Here is a 27481-nt window from a genome sequence, read left to right as displayed (position 1 = left end):
AATGTTGGCTGTGGCAGGTGAACATATCAAGTCTAGCTCCCACCATGGCAGACAGGTTTTCCTTATATTAAGAAATATTATTTTTAAAAAGCAATTCTAAAGCCTAAATTAAATATATGGTAACACTTCATTTTACAGGTCCACAAATTTCATGGTAATTAGGTAATAATTAGCAAGTCATTTTGACATTTCTTTGGAATTACTGCCAAATTACCCCAATATTTACCTATAAATATATTTCAAGCAAATATTTGGAACAAGCTCCCAGAAAACCGCAGGACCGCTCCAACTCTGAGTTCTTTAAATCAAAGCTTAAAACGTTCCTGTTTGTTACTGCCTTTTATTAAACCAGATAATGATCTTATATACTGCACTAGAGCTTTTACTCTTGTGTGTAATATTCTATTTTAGTTTCTATCCTAGCTTTTATTTTTTGCTTGTTTTTATTTTCTAATCTTTCATGTTTTTATGTTTTCATAACTGTTTTAATTATGTCTTATTTTTCTTTTGCACTTTGTCGCAATGTTCTTGAATGTTTATGTAAAGCACTTTGAATTGCCCTGTTGCTGAAATGTGCTAAACAAATAAAGCTGCCTTGCCTTGTCTTGCCTTATCTGTGGACTAACAGGCAGTTCCAGGTAGAGCTCAGATGTCCTCAACAGGTTGTCATTGCTCTGTGCTGTTGGTTTGCTCATTGGTTGTGTGTGTTGCAGCAGGAGCAGGTAGATTTAATTGCTACAATGTGCATGAAATACAAACTTATTTTGTTTTGACATGAAAACAGTCAAGTTTAGTAGCATGTGTGGCACCCTGGACATTTTAGTAATAAGGATTGTGCCCAGAAATACTGAGTTGTTACCTTTGTGTCATTATTTTGGTCCCCCCACCATGATTATTTTTAATTATTTTCATTATTATTATCATTTTTAAAGTGCTTGGTGTCACTTAAAAGACAATAGTAAGGACAGTAAACTCCCCTGCTTTAGTGTCAAGTAGTTTTAAGACAATAGTCTGTGTTTGCCAGTAGATGGTGGTAGTGGCTTTGGTATGTCATCGACTGTGCTGTTATTCAGCCCTGTATGAGCATAGACATATATAGACATGACTGTCCTTTCACTGTGTTTACCATAGACATGACTGTCCTTTTACTGTGTTTACAGTGCAATAAATGTATTTTGAGATTTGTGTTGAGATATTTTCAGTCAAACAGTATCGAGGTTTAATAGCAGAATAAGGCTAATCTAGTTAAACGACTTCTTTAGAGTCTCATCCAACAACTGTACAACAAGAAGTCCATCACAGAAGAGGCAGAGTCATGGAAATAGAAACTAGCAGTATATAGTAGACTCCATCATGTCATCCTGCTGGAATGTATGGAACAATTCAGAGTGAAGTGAAACAGTGGAAGAACAGCTGAGGCTCTGGTACAGTGTATGCCTGCAGTATATATTACTGTGGGTCTATCTACTTAATAATGTATATGCAGTGTGTGTCGACCACCTGTTATCTAATATCATCAGCATCACAGGAGTATCACAGGTCCTGTAGTCAGTGCAGTATGAGACATAATAGAGCATGGGGATGACCATCATATACTTCTATCATAATGTTTTAAACCCTGATACACGTTCTATTGTAATTAATTAATGAATATTTCTGATTAATGACTTGAACAACTTGACACTCAGTGCTGAGTTGCATCTCAAATTAATCTCCAGGTTTCCAGCTTTCAGATGATGTACACCACTTCTATGTGACATCTACTGTTGACCTGCTATTTCCCCCTAAAGACCCCCGGTACCCCCCTAAAAAAGACTAAAACTGGACTACTGTGGGTCTCAGAGGGTTCATTCAGCCTGTTCAAGCCAAGAGAGATTCTTATGACCACATCATGTTAAATGGCTGTGAACACACACACAGGCCCAATTCCAAACCACCCCCCTCCACCCTCTCCCTACACACTTCCACTCCGTTTACGCGTTCGCGTGGAGGGTCCGCCATATTAAAGGCCATTCCAAACCAATCACTGAGGAATGGAAGTGGGTTATAAAACCCTCCAACAGCGAGTGCGACTACCAGTACAAACATTTACTTGTAAACTGCTCAAAGTGATAAACATTTAATTTATTCTACTTTATTGTCATATAGACGTCAACAACATAAAGTAAGTAGATTGTATTTAGGATCAAATATAGCCTTGTCCAGTCTAGAAAACGGTAGACATGTATATATATATATATATATATACACACACACAACATATATTTATAATTTTTTAACCCTATCAGGAGCTATAGCCCCATAATTTATTTTTAATTTTAACAGTGCAATAATTTAGTGCAATAATTCAGCTGTGCAATAATCTCACTGGCATTAACACTGCATTTATTTATACAAAACATTAAAACTAATATTCTTATTTTACACTATTCTTGCATTTTGATAAATGCATGCATTTATATTATTTGCACTGTCGTTATATGTATTTCTTATTTATATTTTCTTATAATTTCTCTATTTTTATTGATTTATATTCAAGAACTACAAACAGAGTTCACTCCATCACGGAGTGGGAGGGTGGAGCGGTCGGAGTGGATTGGGCCACAGAGAGTCACGATAGAATCAGCTGATTTCTTGTAGATGGAGAGAAGGAGGAGAAAACAAGGCCTGTGGAAAGAATGCTGATTCATGCGTCTTAGCTTTAGGGTTTAACGCATGCGCAGTAAAGTCTGCTCTGCAGTCGCCGCAATCGAGCCAATCACAACGCACGAGCGCAGCTTCAGTTACACTGCGCATGTGTTATACCCCGACACATCAAGACCAGTGACCCAGCCTCCTTCTATAGTCCTTGATGAGAACAGAGGGGACCAGTTTAGTTACGTATTCCAGACCGCATTTTGAGACAACGACACAGAGATGTGACGACTGAAGATAGAAACAGGGTGAGTGTTAATCCATGGGTGGTTTTATTATACTGTATACTGTATACGCGCGTGTGTGTGTGTGTGTGTGTGTCCGTGGGTGTGTGGTTGTGTGAGTGTGGGTGTGGTTGTGTGTGAGTGTGTCTCTCAGTCTTGCCTGTGACTCTTGTACAAACTTGTTTCCTGTTCATGTTCACAGTCAGTTATCCAGACTCCATTTTGAGAAAACGGCACAGAGAGGTGACGACTGAAGACTGAAGCAGGGTGAGTGTTAATCCAACATTTTATTAGTTTACTGTCAAAGTGTCTGAGTCAGTTTCCTCCCTGTGGACTGTAGAGGAGAGAAATGTTAGAATGAAATGTGTACTGTGTGTGTGTGATGGATAGATAGAGAGGTTGTGTGTTACTTCCTGTTCTCTCAGTCTGTGACTCTTGTACAAACTTGTTTCCTGTACATGGTCACTGTCAGCAGTTATCCTGTTTAACACCACAAAGTACACTTCTTACGAAGTACTTACTCAGCAAAACCAAACTAAAGCCTGGAACTGCGTTCGGCGACGTGTTCCTTGACGGGTCGTCTGTGAACTGTTAAGTAGAAAAACCAAGCTAGCTTAGATGAGCTGAGGGAGCTATAGTTTCTTCACGGGGAGAAAGCGAGAATGATTTGTGAGGGACGGTCGACTGTGTTAATATGAGGGGGCGTAGCCCTAACACAGGTCGACCTGTCTGTCAATGACAGACGTTGTGTCATTGGAGCTTCCTTAGTTGGTCACGCCGAGGCGGTTCCCATAGTGAAACACCTCACTCTGTTATCAAAGATTCGGGGTTACGTTAAGTAACCTTAAGTTTTGACGCATTTTGATGCTAAAACTTACGTACGTAGAGTTCAGATTTGAATACATCAGGAACACCACTGGGAAGATACAGAATGATATAAAACAAAGTGATGCCATGCCAATGCCATGATTTAGTTGATTGTGTGTTTGTATATTAAATTTCTACTAAAATGTATTTACTAAGTGAAGTTTAACACACTGTTGGTGACACAAAGAGAATGAATTAGTGCATTCTTCCTCTTCGTATCTGTGACAGCTGTCAGTCACCCAGAACAGCTGTAATCTAAGAGGACTAATACAAACTTTAAACCACATTATTGACAGTAGCAGTAGTTTGTGTATTTAGAAACTGAAATGTCTTTGTCATCAGAGAGTTTATCAAGGATTCATGTGATGTGAATCAAATCATCTTGGTGTTTGCAGAGTTCAGTCCAGACAGAGAGCAGAGTCTCCAGTACCCAGCTGTCTGTCTATGAAGAGTGACTGGTCCATGTACGAACCTCCATTCTTCAGTAATGAACCTGGACCCTCAGACACAAAGTAAGAGACTGTTTCTACTGTGCACTGACCTGATGGATGATGATGCATTGAGGATGAAGACTAAATGTTCTGCTAACAGATTTATATTCCTGATGCAGAACTATTAGTGCAGATACTGTTTCAAACTAAGATGGATCTTAGTCTGGGTTTTAGAGCCACAAACTACTGATTGTATTTCTGTAACAAAACACCTGAGAACCTCCATTTCACAATTTACACTTCAAGAAAATATTCATATTTCTGCCTGAACGTTGAAGTCGCTGTAAAGATTTACAACTATTCAAAATGTGAAAGAATGTGCTTCAAATGTGTAATTCATTTTCTCACATTAGTCCTCAAAATACTGTGTTGGTTTGACTTCTCCTAAAATCAGCTGTTATGACAGCTTCTTTGAAGTGGGGTTGTACGTATACTCCCGTGTTCTGGGAAGTAAAATTACTGCTTTTGTGAATGGAGTCTGGTGGCTTTGAAGAGAGCGATATAACAGCTTCAGTTCCCCGTCAGAAAGGGCTGTCTGATGGAGAGGTAAAGCAGCTGTGGACAGGAGCAGCAGAAAAACATATTATAGCCATCTAAAAAAATAAATAATATTTGTTTAGGTGTACGCTATATTTAGAATATTTTCTCTGCTTTACCTCTCCATCAGACAGCCCTTTCTGACGGGAACTGAAGCCGTTATATCACTGTCTTCAAAGCCACCAGACTCCATTCACAAAACCAGTCATTTTCCCTCTCAGAACACAGGAGTAGCTGGTCTACTGCTGCATCCATCGGTTAGTTAGTTTGTGTTATTGTGTGACTTTCTGATCTGAACTAACGTGGCGTCCACAGCAGTACATCACTTAGCTTCCTGATGGTACTCCTGTCTGCTTCTCCTGACTGGGAGCACGCTGACCACCATCTAAGTTACTGTATTAATACACTGACTATAAGGATGTATATATACTGTACATGTAGCAGTGTCATCATGTAGAAACCTACGTCAGGTCACGGGGGAGAAAGTTTTTAGAAGGTCTTGAAGGGAAAACAGCATTTTGACTCTAAAACATACGTACGTAGAGTTCAGATTTGAATACATAAGGAACACCACTGGGAAGATACAGAATGATATAAAACAAAGTGATGCCATGCCAATGCCATGATTTAGTTGATTGTGTGTTTGTATATTAAATTTCTACTAAAATGTATTTACTAAGTGAAGTTTAACACACTGTTGGTGACACAAAGAGAATGAATTAGTGCATTCTTCCTCTTCGTATCTGTGACAGCTGTCAGTCACCCAGAACAGCTGTAATCTAAGAGGACTAATACAAACTTTAAACCACATTATTGACAGTAGCAGTAGTTTGTGTATTTAGAAACTGAAATGTCTTTGTCATCAGAGAGTTTATCAAGGATTCATGTGATGTGAATAAAATCATCTTGGTGTTTGCAGAGTTCAGTCCAGACAGAGAGCAGAGTCTCCAGTACCCAGCTGTCTGTCTATGAAGAGTGACTGGTCCATGTCGGAACCTCCATTCTTCAGTAATGAACCTGGACCCTCAGACACAAAGTAAGAGACTGTTTCTACTGTGCACTGACCTGATGGATGATGATGCATTGAGGATGAAGACTAAATGTTCTGCTAACAGATTTATATTCCTGATGCAGAACTATTAGTGCAGATACTGTTTCAAACTAAGATGGATCTTAGTCTGGGTTTTAGAGCCACAAACTACTGATTGTATTTCTGTAACAAAACACCTGAGAACCTCCATTTCACAATTTACACTTCAAGAAAATATTCATATTTCTGCCTGAACGTTGAAGTCGCTGTAAAGATTTACAACTATTCAAAATGTGAAAGAATGTGATTCAAATGTGTAATTCATTTTCTCACATTAGTCCCCAAAATACTGTGTTGGTTTGACTTCTCCTAAAATCAGCTGTTATGACAGCTTCTTTGAAGTGGGGTTGTACGTATACTCCCGTGTTCTGGGAAGTAAAATGACTGCTTTTGTGAATGGAGTCTGGTGGCTTTGAAGAGAGCGATATAACAGCTTCAGTTCCCCGTCAGAAAGGGCTGTCTGATGGAGAGGTAAAGCAGCTGTGGACGGGAGCTTTACCTCGAGAATAGAGAGGTCATGATAGACCAGAGCAATAGAGAGGTCATGATAGACCAGAGCAATAGAGAGGTCATGATAGATCAGAGCAATAGAGAGGTCATGATAGACCAGAGCAATAGAAACCACGTAGTTATATCACTCTCTTCATAGCCACCAGACTTCATTCACAAAAGCAGTTTCTCCACCATATGTTGTTCCTTAAGGTCAAGAACAAACATCCCTGGGCAGTAGTGATGTTAAAGTTATCTGCTCATACTAAAAGGGGCAGTAATGTAAATTTGGACCACTTCTCTTTTTAGAATATTTGAATTCATGCCTTCATTTGATAGTTGACAGTAGAAAGTGACAGAAAACAGAATGACATAAAAATAAATGTAAACCATCTGGATTTGAACCAGAGACACCACTGTTACATACTGTGTGTCTTAGACTGCTGGTCTACCACACTATTTAGACCACTTCTAACCTCAGTTCAAACCTAACTAACTCAAGCTAAGCTGCCCAAAGTGACCGTGAGACTGTTAAGAACATGATCAGCTCTCTTTAATGGAGGACTTTCACTGTGAAGTAGCTGTAGAAAGTGTTGAACCTACAAAATAAAACAGGAAACAAACTACAACCAAAACCCAAGACCATGACAGTCCCCCCCTTTCTCAAGGGACGGATCCCAGACGTCCCTAAAACAGAGTCTATGAACTCCATCAGGGTGGGTGGAGGGAGTCCGGAGGAGGGATTAAGGGGCTAGCGGCCGGGCGCTGAACAGGGACGGGGCAGGAAAACTCAGGCGTACGACCCGGGGACAGGACAGACAGGAGAAACTGATCAGGAGGGCGACCCCTCTGGAGGACGACCCCTCTGAAACCCAACGTGCAACAACAGCTGTCAGTGTGCTGACTTGACTATGACATGTGATTATCATAAAGTGGGCATGTCTGTAAAGGGCAGACTCGTGGGTACCCATAGAACCCATTTACATTCACATATCTGGAGGTCAGAGCGTTCTTCCAGACAAGCTAGCATGACATGGTTGGTAACGATGGATTCTTTAGGTTCTCTATAGTTTCACATGTTACCAGTATCTTCACTCTAGCTTTAAAACTGAGCCGCTACAACCTCTGAAAGACAGAATATCGTCCGTCAGATTGTAAAGAGGTTAATAAGACAGCCAGATAGTAAAATTCAGCTCATTAGTGTTTATGAAAGCAGGAGAGTTGAAATAAAAGGAACACTGTCATCACAGACTGAATGCTGAATTCAAACAGAAAAGTAACAACACTTTAACTGTTCCCTGTGACCATCTGAGCTTTGAGACAGTGTCGGCCAATCAACAAAGCCTTTTAGTTATAAAGACATGTCTTCACAGGAAGAGGAAGAGGAGTGATGTCTCTGTGGAGGACCAGCTGTCCTGCTGTGCTGTGTACTTGGACCAGTCTGCTTCATCAGGAGACTCCTCCTGTCCCCAGTGTGGACAAAGATCCAGAACCAGAGCTGGACTGCAGCCAGCCGGTCAGACCAGCACTGTACAAAGTAAGACTCTACATCTGTCTGCTGACGTCTCCATGTCTGAAAACACTACTTGTTCTTTTAATACATAAAAAGTCATAAAAGTCCCACCAGGTCCTGCGAGGACACTAGGGGACGCGCTGCTCCACTCAACTGGCCGTTCAAGCCATAGACATATATACATACACCAACGTTGGCGTACGATCCAGAGGTCAATGAGGAAACTCCGACACTCAGACGACCAATCGTGTAACTTCATCACTCAGTGACAGACTTTTAGGGTTGTAGGGCTGGCCGTCTGCGGTCCAGCCAAAAAGACAGAGAAAACAAGAGAGACATAAATAAATAACCCTCAAATACTCAACATGATTTACTGTGGAGACGGACGCTCTTAGTTTCACTTTCCTCCTCTGCATTTCATTCATTACATCCAACGTTCATCAGTAAATGTCGTCACAGTGAGATTAAACCTAATGTTTATTATTTTCCAGCGTGTTTTTTAGATGAAACGGACGACACACTGAACGGCAGACTGCAGAGTGTGTTTACTGCTGCGACCACCAACAGCTCTCGTCACATGTCATGTTGCTTTTTCATACATCAGAGGACTAATTTGCTGAATCTTCACAGGTCTTTAGACCGTAGTGGAAACAGACAACAGTGGACTGAAGGAACCTTTTAGTTCCTTAAAAGTAGTAGGACTAAAAAGTCCCAGGAACTTTTGGTGGAAACCCGGCTTTTGTTATTGATGCTGTTCAATAAAAACATGTCCACACAACGAGATATGAACATATTCTGCATTATTTGATGAGTGGATCAGTTTTAAATATTACAGTGAGGAAGGAACAGCCACAGTGAGCTGTTTAGATGAAGAGCTGCAGACGGACAGCTGAGGCTCCGCCTCCTCTGCTGTCAATCAAACATGTACACCGACTGAGAGAAAAAGGAGCATTTCTGATGCTTCCACTAAAACTAGACTGTTTAACCTTTACTGCTTTTTTATTTACTTTATATTGATCACTTCAATATTGGCAATGAAAATAATAATCACATTTTCTCTATTTTTAACTTTTGTCCTTCTCTTTCAGCAGATAGAGGTCTGCAGGAGGTTGTAGATGAACATAAGATCAGTCTGAGGAGGAGATGTGAATGTGTGACTGAAGGAACTGATGAAACAGGAAGTGGAACCCTCCTCAACAGGATCTACACTGAGCTCTACATCACAGAGGGACAGAGTGAAGAGGTTAATACCCAACATGAGGTGAGGCAGCTTGAGACAGCTTCCAAGAAGAAGACCCTCCATGACGCTCCAATCAAGTGCCAGGACATCTTTAAAGCCTTACCTGACCAACAGGGACACATCAGAGTCGTTCTGACGAACGGCGTCGCTGGCGTTGGAAAAACCTTCTCAGTGCAGAAGTTCACTCTGGACTGGGCAGAGGGCTTGGAGAACCAAGATGTCAGTCTGGTGGTTCTGCTTTCGTTCAGGGAGCTGAACCTGATCAGAGATGAGCAGTACAGTCTTCTCATGCTGCTCCATGTTTTCCATCCAACATTACAGAAGGTCACAGCAGAGAAGCTCGCTGTCTGTAAAGTTCTGTTCATCTTTGACGGCCTGGATGAAAGCAGACTTTCACTGGATTTCAAGAACAGTGAGGTTGTGTCTGATGTCACCCAGAAGTCATCAGTCAACGTGCTGTTGACAAACCTCATCCAGGGGAATCTGCTTCCCTCAGCTCTCGTCTGGATAACTTCCCGACCTGCAGCAGCCAATCAGATCCCTCCTGCATGTGTTGACAGGGTAACAGAAGTACGAGGCTTCACTGACGCCCAGAAGGAGGAGTACTTCAGGAGGAGAGTCAGTGATGAAGAGCTGTCCAGCAGAATCATCTCACACATCAAGACATCCAGGAGCCTCCACATCATGTGTCTAATCCCAGTCTTCTGCTGGATCACTGCTACAGTTCTGGACCACATGTTGACTACAGACCAGAGAGGAGAGCTGCCCAAGACCCTGACTGACATGTACTCACACTTCCTGTTGGTTCAGACAAAGAGGAAGAAGCAGAAGTACGGTGAGGGACGTGAGACGAGTCCACAGGAGCTGACGGAGGCTGACGGGGAAGTTCTTCTGAAGCTGGGGAGGCTGGCGTTTGAACATCTGGAGAAAGGAAACATCATGTTCTACCAAGAAGACCTGGAGCGGTGTGGTCTGGATGTCACAGAGGCCTCGGTGTACTCAGGAGTTTGTACAGAGATCTTCAAAAGAGAGTGTGTGATCTTCCAGAAAACAGTCTACTGCTTTGTTCACCTGAGCATTCAGGAGTTTCTGGCTGCAGTCTACATGTTCCACTGTTACACAAACAGCAACACAGAGGTACTGAAGGACTTCCTAGGAAAAATATATGTTCATTCAACCCTGGATGACTTCCTGAAGAGAGCCATGGAGAAATCCCTTGAAAGTAAAAATGGCCACCTGGACCTGTTTGTTCGCTTCCTTCATGGCCTCTCTCTGGAGTCCAACCAGAGACTCTTAGGAGGTCTGCTGGGTCAGACAGACAACAGTCCAGAAATCATCCAGAGAGCCATCAACAACCTGAAGAAGAAGAGGACCAAAACCTCTCCTGACAGAAGCATCAACATCTTCCACTGTCTGACGGAGATGAACGACCACTCGGTACATCAGGACATCCAAGAGTTCCTGAAGTCAGAGAACAGATCAGAGAAGAGACTCTCAGAGATCCACTGCTCAGCTCTGGCCTACATGCTGCAGATGTCAGAGGAGGTTCTGGATGAGTTGGACCTGAAGAAGTACAACACATCAGACGAGGGACGACGGAGACTGATTCCAGCTGTGAGGAACTGCAGAAAAGCTGTGTAAGTCCAGATGTGATTAACTTTATAGATCAGTGTAGATTACTAGTTTAGTTCTTCAAATATACACACTATAAATTATTCTTAAAATATAATATTCTTATAAATGTTCCACGTGTTTATTACATAAATATGTATTTGTATTTTGTCACAGATGTTCTTGAGCTGTTTCAAATGTTGAGTTCAAAATGTTTCAGTAGTTTGTGTTTCTAGCTGTCAAGTTAATGAACACTTATTCTATTTATTTCTAATAATTGTTACATTTGACAGTTTTTTCTTATTTATGTTTTTGGGGTGATGGAGACGACATGTGAACCTGGTAAAACAAATGAAAAAAACAAAAGATCAGCTGTCTGGTGGAGTGCTGGGTCTAACCGGTGTAACGGCAGCAACAGAACGTTTGCTGATCCGGCGGGGAGTCGGGGCGGTCCTGGGATCAGAGTCCTGGTGCTGGGGTTTGCTTTCAATAGGCCTTGCACCACATTACACCTTACCTCGTGTGTTTTTGGGCTCATCTCTTTCGTTGGCTTCAAATCCAAACTGTTGCCATGTTGCTGTAGTTTTAGTTTTCTTTGAGACCAGCTCTGCCATGTCTCGTCTCGTTCACCCCAAAAAACACATGAACCTCCTAGTAAACAAACCTCTTCTTGTTTATACACCAACATTATATCATAATATTACGTTAATCACGTTGTCATATTGCTTATTAGTAATGCAATACAGGCTGGATTTAGCACTGTGACTCTGTCGGCACAGGTTGTTGATGTCGGCTACTTTTTAATTTGCCAGAACGTGTCGTTAGCATAAAATCAAACCGGTTTAAGCTCGTACACCGGACCGGACCGGACCGGCAAAACCGAAAACCGACCCAACTCTAGCATTAGCCACCGTAAACTACTGGTCATACGAGACAAAGATAGTCGTTGTAAAACCCCTGAGTGTGTTGAATCGAGCAATGGTGCATTTTATTGCTAATGAATTCAAGTTGTGTTCCATCATCTTGTTTTGAAGTCTTTCCTTTTATTCTGTTACTCACAGAAGGAAACTCTGGTGTTTCTCTCTCTTGTTGCTGTAGAGAAGAGTAGTAACAGGAAATACACAGCTTCCACCAATAACAGCAGTCTGATGAATATATAACAGCAGAATGGTAGAATTCAGACTTTTTAAGAGATCTTATACAAACCAAAGATCAATGTTATGTTTTTAATGCTGATACACTGATATCATCTTTCTGATGTCATTATGTTGTAAATAATGCAACCTCATTGGTTCATTCATTGTGTTTGTGAGCTGAATACGTTTGATGCTCAGAAAAGAGTGTTAATGACAAAACACCATGCAGTCATCAAAATATCTAGTTATATGAATGTTTAATTATGTACAGGTCTAATATTATAGCAATTTGTTTAATTTTCCCATTTATGGACGTGAACCTGAAAGCAGCAGGTAGCTAGCAAAGAGAGGTCATCTTTATCAACTGTATTATTATTACTTATTCACTGAGTTTTAAAAATGCTTTTCTAATCAAGAAGGCCTCATGCTAACTTTGTGGAGACAGACCTGGGATCAGATCACACTGACAGACTGGACATTAGGGAAGCCTCAATGTAACTACATGTTCTCTCTCTTCATCTGCAAGATTAAAGAAAAACAAAGATTAAAAGTCTGCAGGTTTGAGAGAGAGTGATGAGAATTATTGTTTCATGTCAAACAGTGAGATAAGATTAGCTGAACCACTGATGTGAGGAGTAAATGTTGATTAAAGAAGTATATATCAAACTGTTTAGTCATCAAATGCATGAAGTAAATATAAACTGTCCTCTTTCATAATAATGTATTTTGTAACTTTTGTGTCATCACAGAATTTATAACTGTGAACTCTCAGTTACTCACTGTGAAGTTGTGGCCTCAGCTCTGAAGTCCAACCCCTCCCATCTGAGAGAGCTGGAGCTGAGTGACAACGACCTGGAGGACTCAGGAGTGAAACCGCTTTCTGCTGGACTGAAGAGTCCAAACTGTAGACTGGAGACTCTGAGGTCAGTTCACTGACTGTAGTTTATGTAGTTTGTACACACACTCTCTACACACTGGCTCTGCTCCAGATGGCTCTAGAGAGGGACATTCACGTTTTCACGTCGGCCATCGTAGCTCTCCAACACGCTTGGCACACAGGAGAGGCTTCAGTTGGTTGTAATCTCCTCACCTCACCACTAGATACCTCCAGATCCTACACACTGGACCTTTAACCACAGACCTTATTTCAGCCATCTAACTAAAAACCCATTGACTTCCAGACGAGGGAACAGGAAGTGCTAAAATGCTAATTCATTTCTGGGTTTTAGGACTCATTCCTGTAGCGCTCTATTTGAACATGTCTAAAGGTGCAGCACTCTTCAACAAACACGTATTGCACCAACTTAAAGGCACACAAGTGATGATTATGAATGACACCATCTAATCAGAGGTCTCTATGGTTCTAAGTTATTCCCACGTTCTTTTTGACAGCAGATCTAACTGTGATCTGTTTTCATGTCAGCATTGTCTAATTATTTGAAGCAAAAACCAAATAAATATTCTGCATCAGAAACCTCTTTGCAGGTTCATATTTTGTTCAAGTCTATCTGAATACAATACTCACATGTTCATATGTACATTCAAAGAGTTATTGATGTCTGTCATCATTCCTTCTGTCTGTGAAGCAACCCCCGTATAACCTGAGTGTTACGAGATGAGGACTAAATCCACAGTCTTGTTCTGTGTAAAATGACCTGTAAAGTTGATCTTAAACTAATCAGAGGCTTCAGCAGTCTGAGTTAGATGTATTAGGGCTGGGTGACTTGGAGAAAATCAAATATCATAATATTTTTTTGTGTAAATGACCAATAATAGAACAGCTAGAACAGTCTGGTAAGTTCAGAGAATGACATCACTTTACTGTAATGTAGCCTTTAAAACCAGGAAGAGATGACACTTACAACACAACACGATATTACTAGGGCTGTCAATCCATTCAAATATTTAATCACGATTAATCGCAAATTATTCACAATTTTTGTATCTGTTCTAAATGAACCTTAAAGGGAGATCTGTCAAGTATTTAATATTCTTATCAACATGGGAGTGGACAAATATGATTTATGTAAATGTATGTATATATTTATTATTGTAAATCAATTAAGAACACAAAACAATGACAGATATTGTCCAGAAACCCTCACAGGTACTGCATTTAGCATAAAACAATATGCTCCAATCATAACATGGCAAACTGCAGCCCAACAGGCAACAACAGCTGTCAGTGTGTCAGTGTGCTGACTTGACTATGACTTGCCCCAAACTGCATGTGATTATCATAAAGTGGGCATGTCTGTAAAGGGGAGACTCGTGGGTACCCATAGAACCCATTTACATTCACATATCTGGAGGTCAGAGGTCAAGAGACCCCTTTGAAGATGGCCATGACAGTTTTTCCTCGCCAAACTTTAGAGTAAGTTTGGAGCGTTATTTAACCTCCTTCCCGACGAGCTAGTTTGACATGGTTGGTACCGATGGATTCATCAGGTTTTCCAGTTTCCTATGATACCAGTATCTTCACTCTAGCTTTAAAACTGAGCCGCTATAACCTCCGGAAGATCGATTGCATTAATGCGTTAAAGAAAATAGTGGCGTTAAAACGATTAACTTTGACAACCCTAGATATTAGGATATCCAAAATCAAAGACGATATCTAGTCTCATATCACGATATGGATATAATATGGATATATTGCCCAGCCTTAGTATGTATCCAGTCAGTATGTTGTGTTTGACAGTTTCCTTGTTGAGCTGCAGGAGGAATAGTAACTCAAAGAGGGAATTTGGTACTAAACAGTGTGTAACTTTGATTTGTCGACTCAGACTGCTGAATCTTCATATTAGTTTCACTTGAACTTGTGAAGTCATTTCTTACAGTGTAGTTGTGTTATGAAGGGACCACTTCACAGGAGGAATGATTACTGCCACCAATAACTCTTTTAATGTACATATGACATGTGGCTGTTGTTTACAGACACACTTGAACAAATGTGGACCTTTCCTGTAAATGACATAAACCTGCTAGGCTAGCAGATACAGTGAGAAGAAGGCCATGTAATAAATGAAGTAATGAAGTCCAACAAGTCTGATTTGATATTGATCCTCTAATTCCAGACTTGACTGAGATCAGCAGCATGTTATTGATGTGTGTTGACATGAACAGGTGTATGAATGTTGTGGTGACATTTGGATGATGTCTGTAGAAGGCTGACATTATGATGATCCACAATAACACAATGACAAAGTCACTCTACTCATTTTAGGGGAAAGATCATTTATTAGGACATAGTGATGTTGAGCTACACATTTAAAACCTGAACACATCTGACTGGATTATAAAGTGATTTTTATCTTCATCATTTATTCTTTATTCAGATTGAGGGGCTGCAGTTTGTCAGAGATCAGCTGTGCTTCTCTGGCCTCAGCTCTGAAGTCCAACCCCTCCCATCTGAGAGAGCTGGATCTGAGTCACAACAACCTGCAGGATTCAGGAGTGAAGGTCCTGTGTGGTTTTCTGGAGAGTCCACACTGTAGACTGGAGACTCTGAGGTCAGTTCACTGACTCTCTGTTACTATTAGAGATCTTATATGTTGAATTAACAATTGAACCTGATTTATGTACAAACATAACTTACATCCATAAAGTTGTTAATGTCCTTTTCTTCATATTTTCATGTTTCTTGAACTAAATCTAGTCTGCAGTCACAAAAGACTTGTGTTTCTTAAAGAAAGTGTAGAAAATGTCCACTGTTAGTTGTTAAAGTAAATGAATGTTTATCATTGTTGGTAAATGGTCACATCTGGATACAGAAGATCCTCTGAACTAATATTCAGGGTTCCTACGCAGTATGGAGAAGTATGGAATTTGATTTTAGTCATTTCCAGGTCTGGATGAGTATGGAAAAAAGAAAAGAGAGAATGGAAAAACATGTCTGTTTCCAGACTGTTGCCCCTATTCTGCTTTCTAAGATATCAAATTCAGAATTTCTAAAAATAAATAGATCATACAAGCAGAGTGTTTTTCATGGTGTTTAGAGCAGCCGGTGCAGCCACAATGTTTACTACTGTGTGAGAGAGCGCGGGCCAGAGAGAGCTTGATGTCGTTGAAAGCAGCACAGGAAGTAGGCTCTGACTGAACGCACACTCCTACAGAGCTGCCTCTACGCCTGTACGTCACAGCCAGGGCCGGCGCCTCCATAGAGGCCGACTAGGCAACCGCCTAGGGCGGCACTTTGGCAGCCAAATATGGGCCAACTATTCATCATGAGCAACATAACAATAATAATATAATAATAAAAAGTAACCGGTAACTGCAGGCAGACGGCACAGAGCAGAACGCTGCCTGTCAGACTGGGACAATCTAATACTTTACATATTGAGGGGGGGGACGAGCGGCCCCTCCTAATTTGGACTGATCCTCGTTCTGGCTGAAATCTGATTGGCTCAATCATTTACATCATGAACGTGATGAACTGTGACCAGTGTTCCAGCTGGCCGGTCTTGTTTTGATTCAGTGATGACGTGCTGATACAAACTGAGGAGGTGTCATCCACGATGAAGAGTCTTGAAGGTCTTCATCATCATCATCACATTCTCTTTATACCACTAAAACTCTATTAGTGGTAAAATTACTAACCCACAATGTTTCGTCTCGCGCCCTCCGGCCGCTCACATAAGACACCTCTCCGTCTCAAAGTCCTGGGATGGGTTTGTGTCCCAGTCTGTCCCTGGTGCTAATAGAGGGGCGGCATCATTGTGATTCACCTAGAGCAGGATGTTTGACAGCAGAACGTCGTCCAGCTTTCTCTGTAGGACTGTAGACTGAACGACCACGATGAGTAAAGTGTTCTGAGGGCTGGCTTGATGATCCCAAACACAAAGCCTGGTTGGTTAACAATTACAAATGGGGAAAAGAGAGCTGGATGCAAACTTTGAGGAAAATCGTTTGACATCTCAACCATGGTGGGGGGGGGGGGGGGCTGTAGTCTTGTAACAGCGTCCTCTGAACCCCGAGTCACAAAGTCAAATATGGTCTGAAAAATCTACAGAGAAGTCTGGAAAAGTCTGGAATGTAAAATGTAAAATGTGTAGGAACCCTGAATATTTGTTCTGAATTGATCAAGTTTACTTCATGAAGTAGAAATATTTCTCTGGTTTCTGATTGTTTCAACATGTTCCACAAATAATGTCTGATCATCGATATTGATCCTTCAGCACACACACATAGATGAACACCGAGATCAGCAGCATGTTATTGATGTGTGTTGACATGAACAGGTGTATGAATGTTGTGGTGACATTTGGATGATGTCTGTAGAAGGCTGACATTATGATGATCCACAATAACACAATGACAAAGTCACTCTACTCATTTTAGGGAAAAGATCATTGATTAGGACATAGTGATGTTGAGCTACACATTTAAAACCTGAACACATCTGATTGGATTATAAAGTGATTTTTATCTTTATCATTTATTCTTTATTCAGATTGAGGAACTGCAGTTTGTCAGAGATCAGCTGTGCTTCTCTGGCCTCAGCTCTGAAGTCCAACCCCTCCCATCTGAGAGAGCTGGAGCTGAGTAACAACTACCTGAAGGATTCAGGAGTGAAACCTCTTTTCGCTGGACTGAAGAGTCCAAACTGTAGACTGGAGACTCTGAGGTCAGTTCACTGACTGTAGTTTGTGTAGTTTGTACACACACTCTCTACACACTGGCTCTGCTCCAGATGGCTCTAGAGAGGGACTTTCACGTTTTCACGTCGGCCACCGTAGCTCTCCAACACGCTTGGCACACAGGAGAGGCTTCAGTTGGTTGTAATCTCCTCACCTCACCACTAGATACCTCCAGATCCTACACACTGGACCTTTAACACAGACCTTATTTCAGGCATCTAACTAAAAACCCATTGACTTCCAGACGAGGGAACAGGAAATACTAAAATGCTAACTCATTTCTGGGTTTTAGGACTCATTCCTGTAGCGCTCTATTTGAACATGTCTAAAGGTGCAACACTCTTCAACAAACACGTATTGCACCAACTTAAAGGCACACAAGTGATGATTATGAACGACACCATCTAATCAGAGGTCTCTATGGTTCTAAGTTATTCCCACGTTCTTTTTGACAGCAGATCTAACTGTGATCTGTTTTCATGTCAGCATTGTCTAATTATTTGAAGCAAAAACCAAATAAATATTCTGCATCAGAAACATCTTTGCAGGTCCATATTTTTTTCAAGTCTATCTGAATACAATACTCACATGTTCATATGTACATTCAAAGAGTTATTGATGTCTGTCATCATTCCTTCTGTCTGTGAAGCAACCCCCGTATAACCTGAGTGTTACGAGATGAGGACTAAATCCACAGTCTTGTTCTGTGTAAAATGACCTGTAAAGTTGATCTTAAACTAATCAGAGGCTTCAGCAGTCTGAGTTAGATGTATTAGGGCTGGGTGACTTGGAGAAAATCAAATATCATAATATTTTTTTTTGTAAATGACCAATAATAGAACAGCTAGAACAGTCTGGTAAGTTCAGAGAATGACATCACTTTACTGTAATGTAGCCTTTAAAACCAGGAAGAGACAACACTTACAACACAACACGATATTACTAGGGCTGTCAATCCATTAAAGGGACTATTTGTAACTTTCAGAAATGCTTCTTAACAGCGACACCTGTGGTCGTGAAATCAACGAAAGTCAGCGTTGGGCTCGCGCTTGCTCGCTCTACATAGACATGATCGAGCATCGCTCAAAACAGTGAGGCGACACAAGTCAGCTAAATCCACAATATCACTCTATATTTCAGCTGCTTGGCAGTAATGTTAGCTGACCAGACGAAGGTCTCTCCATGAACATGATTTAGATCTGATCCTAGTGTTGGCTTTTCCTGCCTAAGTGCAGGCTGAAGCAGCGGGGCTCTGCAGCGTGTCTCCTCTGCTCTCTCCTCCCGCAGCCGGAGAGAGCAGAGGAGACACCGGCACCCGGTCGGTAACGAGAGGGTAACGTTACTAGTTAAGGAGCTCCGTCACTTCACAAGACACGGGAAACCTCTGTTGGTCTGGAGAAGCTGCAGCATTTTTTTTCTGCACAAACGTCCACTGTGCATTCACTAGATATTCTCAGAGCTAAACTAACTCTTCTGCAGTGTGTAGTGAGCGCGCGTTCACGTCTAGAGGTGGAGCGAGCTGAGAACACGCGCGCTCTCTGAGTGAAGGCAGGCAGGCAGAGTTGGAGAGGCAGCGGCCACACGCGAACGCGCATATGTGAGCGCGCATGTGTGACGACCCGCTACATTTATGCGCGTATAAAGTTACAAATAGTTCCTTTAAAATATTTAATCACGATTAATCGCAAATTATTCACAATTTTTGTATCTGTTCTAAATGAACCTTAAAGGGAGATCTGTCAAGTATTTAATATTCTTATCAATATGGGAGTGGATAAATATGATTTATGTAAATGTATGTATATATTTATTATTGTAAATCAATTAAGAACACAAAACAATGACAGATATTGTCCAGAAACCCTCACAGGTACTGCATTTAGCATAAAACAATATGCTCCAATCATAACATGGCAAACTGCAGCCCAACAGGCAACAACAGCTGTCAGTGTGTCAGTGTGCTGACTTGACTATGACTTGCCCCAAACTGCATGTGATTATCATAAAGTGGGCATGTCTGTAAAGGGGAGACTCGTGGGTACCCATAGAACCCATTTACATTCATATATCTGGAGGTCAGAGGTCAAGCGACCCCTTTGAAGATGCCCATGACAGTTTTTCCTTGCCAAACTTTAGAGTAAGTTTGGAGCGTTATTTAACCTCCTTCCCGACGAGCTAGTTTGACATGGTTGGTACCGATGGATTCATCAGGTTTTCCAGTTTCCTATGATACCAGTATCTTCACTCTAGCTTTAAAACTGAGCCGCTATAACCTCCGGAAGATCGATTGCATTAATGCGTTAAAGAAAATAGTGGCGTTAAAACGATTAACTTTGACAACCCTAGATATTAGGATATCCAAAATTTAAGACGATATCTAGTCTCATATCAAGATATGGATATAATATGGATATATTGCCCAGCCTTAGTATGTATCCAGTCAGTATGTTGTGTTTGACAGTTTCCTTGTTGAGCTGCAGGAGGAATAGTAACTCAAAGAGGGAATTTGGTACTAAACAGTGTGTAACTTTGATTTGTCGACTCAGACTGCTGAATCTTCATATTAGTTTCACTTGAACTTGTGAAGTCATTTCTTACAGTGTAGTTGTGTTATGAAGGGACCACTTCACAGGAGGAATGATTACTGCCACCAATAACTCTTTTAATGTACATATGACATGTGGCTGTTGTTTACAGACACACTTGAACAAATGTGGACCTTTCCTGTAAATGACATAAACCTGCTAGGCTAGCAGATACAGTGAGAAGAAGGCCATGTAATAAATGAAGTAATGAAGTCCAACAAGTCTGATTTGATATTGATCCTCTAATTCCAGACTTGACTGAGATCAGCAGCATGTTATTGATGTGTGTTGACATGAACAGGTGTATGAATGTTGTGGTGACATTTGGATGATGTCTGTAGAAGGCTGACATTATGATGATCCACAATAACACAATGACAAAGTCACTCTACTCATTTTAGGGAAAAGATCATTGATTAGGACATAGTGATGTTGAGCTACACATTTAAAACCTGAACACATCTGACTGGATTATAAAGTGATTTTTATCTTCATCATTTATTCTTTATTCAGATTGAAGGGCTGCAGTTTGTCAGAGATCAGCTGTGCTTCTCTGGCCTCAGCTCTGAAGTCCAACCCCTCCCATCTGAGAGAGCTGGATCTGAGCTACAACAAGCTGCAGGATTCAGGAGTGAAGGTCCTGTGTGGTTTTCTGGAGAGTCCACACTGTAGACTGGAGACTCTGAGGTCAGTTCACTGACTCTCTGTTACTATTAGAGATCTTATATGTTGAATTAACAATTGAACCTGATTTATGTACAAACATAACTTACATCCATAAAGTTGTTAATGTCCTTTTCTTCATATTTTCATGTTTCTTGAACTAAATCTAGTCTGCAGTCACAAAAGACTTGTGTTTCTTAAAGAAAGTGTAGAAAATGTCCACTGTTAGTTGTTAAAGTAAATGAATGTTTATCATTGTTGGTAAATGGTCACATCTGGATACAGAAGATCCTCTCAACTAATATTCAGGGTTCCTACGCAGTATGGAGAAGTATGGAATTTGATTTTAGTAATTTCCAGGTCTGGATGAGTATGGAAAAAAGAAAAGAGAGAATGGAAAAACATGTCTGTTTCCAGACTGTTGCCCCTATTCTGCTTTCTAAGATATCAAATTCAGAATTTCTAAAAATAAATAGATCATACAAGCAGAGTGTTTTTCATGGTGTTTAGAGCAGCCGGTGCAGCCACAATGTTTACTACTGTGTGAGAGAGCGCGGGCCAGAGAGAGCTTGATGTCGTTGAAAGCAGCACAGGAAGTAGGCTCTGACTGAACGCACACTCCTACAGAGCTGCCTCTACGCCTGTACGTCACAGCCAGGGCCGGCGCCTCCATAGAGGCCAACTAGGCAACCGCCTAGGGCGGCACTTTGGCAGCCAAATATGGGCCAACTATTCATCATGAGCAACATAACAATAATAATATAATAATAAAAAGTAACCGGTAACTGCAGGCAGACGGCACAGAGCAGAACGCTGCCTGTCAGACTGGGACAATCTAATACTTTACATATTGAGGGGGGGGGACGAGCGGCCCCTCCTAATTTGGACTGATCCTCGTTCTGGCTGAAATCTGATTGGCTCAGTCATTTACATCATGAACGTGATGAACTGTGACCAGTGTTCCAGCTGGCCGGTCTGGTTTTGATTCAGTGATGACGTGCTGATACAAACTGAGGAGGTGTCATCCACGATGAAGAGTCTTGAAGGTCTTCATCATCATCATCACATTCTCTTTATACCACTAAAACTCTATTAGTGGTAAAATTACTAACCCACAATGTTTCGTCTCGCGCCCTCCGGCCGCTCACATAAGACACCTCTCCGTCTCAAAGTCCTGGGATGGGTTTGTGTCCCAGTCTGTCCCTGGTGCTAATAGAGGGACGGCATCATTGTGATTCACCTAGAGCAGGATGTTTGACAGCAGAACGTCGTCCAGCTTTCTCTGTAGGACTGTAGACTGAACGACCACGATGAGTAAAGTGTTCTGAGGGCTGGCTTGATGATCCCAAACACAAAGCCTGGTTGGTTAACAATTCCAAATGGGAAAAGAGAGCTGGATGCAAACTTTGAGGAAAATCGTTTGACATCTCAACCATGGTGGGGGGGGGGCTGTAGTCTTGTAACAGCGTCCTCTGAACCCCGAGTCACAAAGTCAAATATGGTCTGAAAAATCTACAGAGAAGTCTGGAAAAGTCTGGAATGTAAAATGTAAAATGTGTAGGAACCCTGAATATTTGTTCTGAATTGATCAAGTTTACTTCATGAAGTAGAAATATTTCTCTGGTTTCTGATTGTTTCAACATGTTCCACAAATAATGTCTGATCATCGATATTGATCCTTCAGCACACACACATAGATGAACACAGAGATCAGCAGCATGTTATTGATGTGTGTTGACATGAACAGGTGTATGAATGTTGTGGTGACATTTGGATGATGTCTGTAGAAGGCTGACATTATGATGATCCACAATAACACAATGACAAAGTCACTCTACTCATTTTAGGGAAAAGATCATTGATTAGGACATAGTGATGTTGAGCTACACATTTAAAACCTGAACACATCTGACTGGATTATAAAGTGATTTTTATCTTCATCATTTATTCTTTATTCAGATTGAGGGACTGCAGTTTGTCAGAGATCAGCTGTGCTTCTCTGGCCTCAGCTCTGAAGTCCAACCCCTCCCATCTGAGAGAGCTGGATCTGAGAGACAACAAGCTGAAGGAATCAGATGTGAAGCTGCTGTCTGATCTTGTGAAGAGTCCACACTGTAGACTGGAGACTCTGAGGTCAGTAGAGGGTCGGAGTCGGTCCATGCTGGTTTCAGCAGTATTGTTGTGATGTGTTTCCTCCGTTAAGCTGTGAGAGGAGAACGGTGACACAGAGAGAGAGAGAACAGTCAGCCAATCAGATCAGCCAGAAGCTTGTTGTGATCATGTGTTAGAGTTGATGTGAAGAAGATGTTGTTGTTGTGTTCATGTCTCCAGGAAATAAAGCTGGATTACAGCTGACAGCATCACATCATGTATAGAGACAGTGGTCCTCATCCATCAAACTGTCGTACCATCAAATCTGATCAGAAAGTGTGTTCTCTCATTGAGAGATAGAACCATCATAGAACCATGGTTACATTTAGTAACCATGTGGTCTTTATAAAGACCAGAACCTCTGCTGAAGTCCAGTAATCACAGCTGAGGTTTTACTGTTCAGTCTGTGTATGAACATGTAGGACCTTTAAAGAGGACCTATCAGGCTGATGTTCAGGTTCATACTTGTATTTTAGGTTTCTACTAGAACATGTTTACATGCTTTAATGTTCAAAAAACACTTTACTTTTCTTCTAGCGGCTGTGCTGCAGCACCTCTTTACACCCTCTGTCTGAAACGCTCTGTTTGATCTCCTTGTCCAAAAAGACTCCATATTTAGTCGGGCTGTCAAAGTTAACGCAATAATAACGAGTTAACGCTAGTTTGTTTTAACACCACTAATTACTTTAACGCAACTTGTGATTTTTAGGTTGTAAAATGTGCGATTAATTTGAGATTAATCACGATTAACTATGGACAATCATGCGATTAATCGCGACTAAATATTTGAATGGATTGACAGCCCTAATATTTACATATTTGTCATGTAATATTTAAAAGTAGATGAAACATTGAAATGTGACTGAAACCAACCTAGCAGCAGTAAATCCATCATTAAAGTGAGCAGTGAAAAGCTCTCTGTTTCTGCAGTAATGATGCTCTCAGGACTCTCAGCAGTTTATTTCCACTGTGTGGATCATAAGATAATATTACACAGAGACAAAGAATTTGAACACATAATCCAGGCTAAAAGCAACACAGTTTAAACTGACACATGCAGAAAGGTCAGCGACTGTGTGAATGTGTAAATGAACAGACTTGTAATATCACTGCCCCGTCTAGAGCACCAGAGATCTGACTAGAACTACTTTGTGTACTCTGCTGAGTTAATGTGATCACATGTATTGTTATGACCTGTATGACAATAATGTAGCCTTCTTCTCTCAGCTGCAAACCCAGCGGTGTGAAACGGACATAAATGACATTTATATAACCACAATAACACAAAATCAGTACATGATCTCTTATCATATATTCATATATGATATTCATATAGTCACTCATCTGAATCAGCTTCTTGAGCCGTATGTTGCTGTGAGACACGTCAGAGTCGTGTTCCTACAGTCCCTCAGACTGAATGTGTTGCCTTGGTTAGTTTGCTACCAATACTTTTATGTATGCTGTGGGTGATTAGAAGATGTGAAAGTAAGCCTGCTTACCGCTGTGAATTATGTTTATAGATTTATTATTTACCTTCTCCTAAGTCTGTTTCACACCGCCGGGGTTGGAGCTGAAAGAATAAGACTAAAGTATTGTAATTCCTCCAGGAGATGAATAAAGTATCTTCTGTTCTATTCTATAAGAACACATCTAATCAACACATTGATTTAATGGAACACACGTGTAATTAGTTCTAGTCAGATCTATCGGGATATTAAAAGTCTGTTTATTTACACATTCACACAGTCAGTGATTTTTTTGTCAGCTGTCCTTCCTGCATCTGGCAGTTTAAACTGTGTTAATTTTAGTCTGGATTATGTGTTTAACTTTTCTAATATGTGTTTGTAAAGTATGCCGCTCTGCTGACCGTAGACTGGTCCATGTCTGTGATTGGTCATGTGCTACAAACCCCGCCCCTTCTATGTGAACGCGCTCATAGCCAGACTGAGAAACCCTGGGTTGACTTACGGAGTTGATAACGGCTGTCGTAGGACCGCTTAGCGGGATCTTGGTTGAGGGGTTAGTTAAACCAGATAAGGAGAAGATACCCTGGGTGTGTTGGACTGGCTTCGTAGTACAGGCCTCTGGTCTGGGAGCTCTGAGCTCAGTGTGTTCACTCCAATACGTTAACATGAGAGCTGAAAGGAAGCTGGCTACGCTACACAGACTGAAGTCCCTTCTGCTCTTTATACTGGATGCTGACTGACAGCTGATGAAGGGAGTCTCTGTAAACACTGATGGATGACTTCTGTTGTCTTCTTCTTCTCTCATCAGATGGATGGATTGATCTCTAACCACCATCATCCCTGTGTGTTCCTCTGGACCTGACAGAGTATCATCAGTGTATCTGGACTCTGTCCTTCTGCACAGTCTCTGCAGACACACTGAGACTCCTCCACTCCTTCTGCTCCACACTCAACCACCTCCTCCACCTGGACCTGGGTTTCACTTTGTCTTCATTCATTCATATATTCTGAACCCAAAGTGCCTCTGCAGATCAGTTCTGTTTATGACAACAGAACTGTAGATTAACACATTTAAATAGATGTTTCTGCTTTGCTTTCTGTTGCAGCTCCACCCTGTGGAACGATGGAGTTCTGCAGTTAATTTCCACATACTACTAAATATATATATATACCATATACAATATATATACCAATACCAGCCGTTTTTCATATTATAACATTATGCTTGTAACAAACATAAAGAAGTAGATAAAACCTGAACCTGAGGCTTCAGTTTCTCAACTAACTACAAACAGATTATGTCTGGATTTTGGTGGAAAGTCAGCTCCTTAATATTGTCTTTTGTATGTGATGTTTGATGTAAAACAAAACAAAAAAATATCCTGACTATCTGTGTTTTTGCTACAAAACAAATCATATTTGTTAGTTTATTACAGATGTACGTGTCACCCTGCTAGTTTTCACATTACATGGCTCCACACAGACACATGAAGTCAACCTGTGGAGCTTTTCCCCTCAGAAATCAATGTTGAAATTGCCTCCACAGGCTCCATTACAGTCCACCAGTCCCAGAAACAAAAGCCAAACACCAAAGTGTTTATAATTGCTAAGCAATATTGGACTCATTCCTTAAATTCTGCACATTCCAGTGAGCTACATGAGTGTCCTGCGTCATTTCTTTAATGTCATGCAAATAAAGAAACTAACACGAACCAATTCTTTTGTCCTCTGTTTACTTCAAAGAGCAGATTTTCATTATGAATGTTTTTGGCTTTTTGAATCTTATTTTTGGTCTAAAATTGTGACCTTTTGTTTCCCAGAGTCACAGGTCACATCTTAAAATGTCTTAAACCAGCAAATCTCAATTTGAGCTTGAACCAGAAACCAGGTTTCTTTTTGCAATTTTGAAACTTTTGATGTCGACTGATTAAATTCTTCTGTCTTGGAAATATTAAATGTTGACCAGCACAACTGCCTGGTGTTATAAAGGGACTGTTTGTAAGAATCAGAAATGCTTATTAACAGCGACACCTGTGGCCGTTAAGTCAACTAAAGTCAGCGTCCTGTTGCTCGCGCTTGTGCTCGCTCTACATAGACATGAACGAGCATCGCTCAAAACAGTGAGGAGACACACGTCAGCTAAAAGCACAATATCACTCTATATTTCAGCTGCTTGGCAGTAATGTTAGCTGACCAGACAAAGGTCTCTCCATGAATCAATGCTGATCCTAGTGTTGGCTTTTCCTGCTTCAGCCTCCCGACCGCGGCCGGAGGGAACAGGGGAGACACCGGCACCCGGTCGGAGACGATAACGTTTCTCTCTGCGGAGCCCCGTCACTTCACAAAACACGGAAAACCTCTGTTGGTCTGGAGGAGCTGCAGCAGTTATTTCTGCACAAACGTCCTCTGTACATTCACTAGATATTCTCAGAGCTACGAAGTCTTCTGCAGTGTGTAGTGTGCGTGCATGCACGTGAGGTGGAGCGAGCTGAGTGAAGGCAGGCAGAGTAGCAGAGACTCCGGCCCTGGAGACCAAAGCTACGGTCTCCCCCGCGTCCTCCGACCGCGGCCGACACTGTTTAACAGACGGGCTTCACTAGATAGAACTTTGTGGTTTTGGTGCTTCCGTGTAGTTTGTGTTGGAGTCTGAGTCTGAACAGCGTAGCCACACGCGAGCACGCATGGGAAACACCGACCCGCAATGATTTATAAGAGTGTAAGACGTTACAAACAGTCCCTTTAAGACGTAGGAAACCATCAATTTATCGTTAGTTACTACATTTTCTAATATCAAAATGTTGCTATACTACAGAAAACACAAATATATATATATATATGCAACAACATTACTAACATAGTTATACAGCTGTCTTTTCATGCACGTGTAGTTCAACTCTAAGCAGCCGCGCAATGCATTCTGGGAGCGTGGCGGCGCGATTCGAAGAACGGAGCGTCACGACCACGGATGTATTAAGAGAAGAGAAGGTCACGACCGGTCTTTTAATACATCCATGGTCACGGGTTTGGTGTCGGGGTATGACGCATGCGCAGTGTGACTGAAGCTGCTGTAGATTTGCTGGCGGATTAG

General features: G+C 41.3%; 2 protein-coding genes across 2 annotated transcripts in view; both read left to right on the top strand.

Annotated features, from left to right (window-relative positions):
* The window catches only part of LOC119483763 (NACHT, LRR and PYD domains-containing protein 12-like), a 542841-nt gene that overhangs the window by 17881 nt on the left and 497479 nt on the right, over positions 1 to 27481 (top strand). The gene's annotated exons all lie outside the window — the stretch shown is intronic.
* LOC119483774 (NLR family CARD domain-containing protein 3-like) overlaps positions 5793 to 27481 on the top strand; it is a 55092-nt gene continuing 33403 nt past the window's right edge. Inside the window, exons 1-7 of the mRNA XM_037762242.1 lie at positions 5793 to 5849; positions 7766 to 7929; positions 8994 to 10782; positions 12642 to 12815; positions 15228 to 15401; positions 20627 to 20800; positions 22736 to 22926. Coding sequence (XP_037618170.1) covers positions 5800 to 5849; positions 7766 to 7929; positions 8994 to 10782; positions 12642 to 12815; positions 15228 to 15401; positions 20627 to 20800; positions 22736 to 22926 — 2716 coding nt within the window. The 5' untranslated portion in view covers positions 5793 to 5799. The remainder of the gene's footprint in view (positions 5850 to 7765; positions 7930 to 8993; positions 10783 to 12641; positions 12816 to 15227; positions 15402 to 20626; positions 20801 to 22735; positions 22927 to 27481) is intronic.

Source organism: Sebastes umbrosus, chromosome 24 (assembly GCF_015220745.1).
Source record: "Sebastes umbrosus isolate fSebUmb1 chromosome 24, fSebUmb1.pri, whole genome shotgun sequence".
NCBI classification, from domain to species: domain Eukaryota; kingdom Metazoa; phylum Chordata; class Actinopteri; order Perciformes; family Sebastidae; genus Sebastes; species Sebastes umbrosus.
Note: the sequence above shows the minus strand (reverse complement) of the source record. Positions and strands in the feature narration are given on the sequence as shown.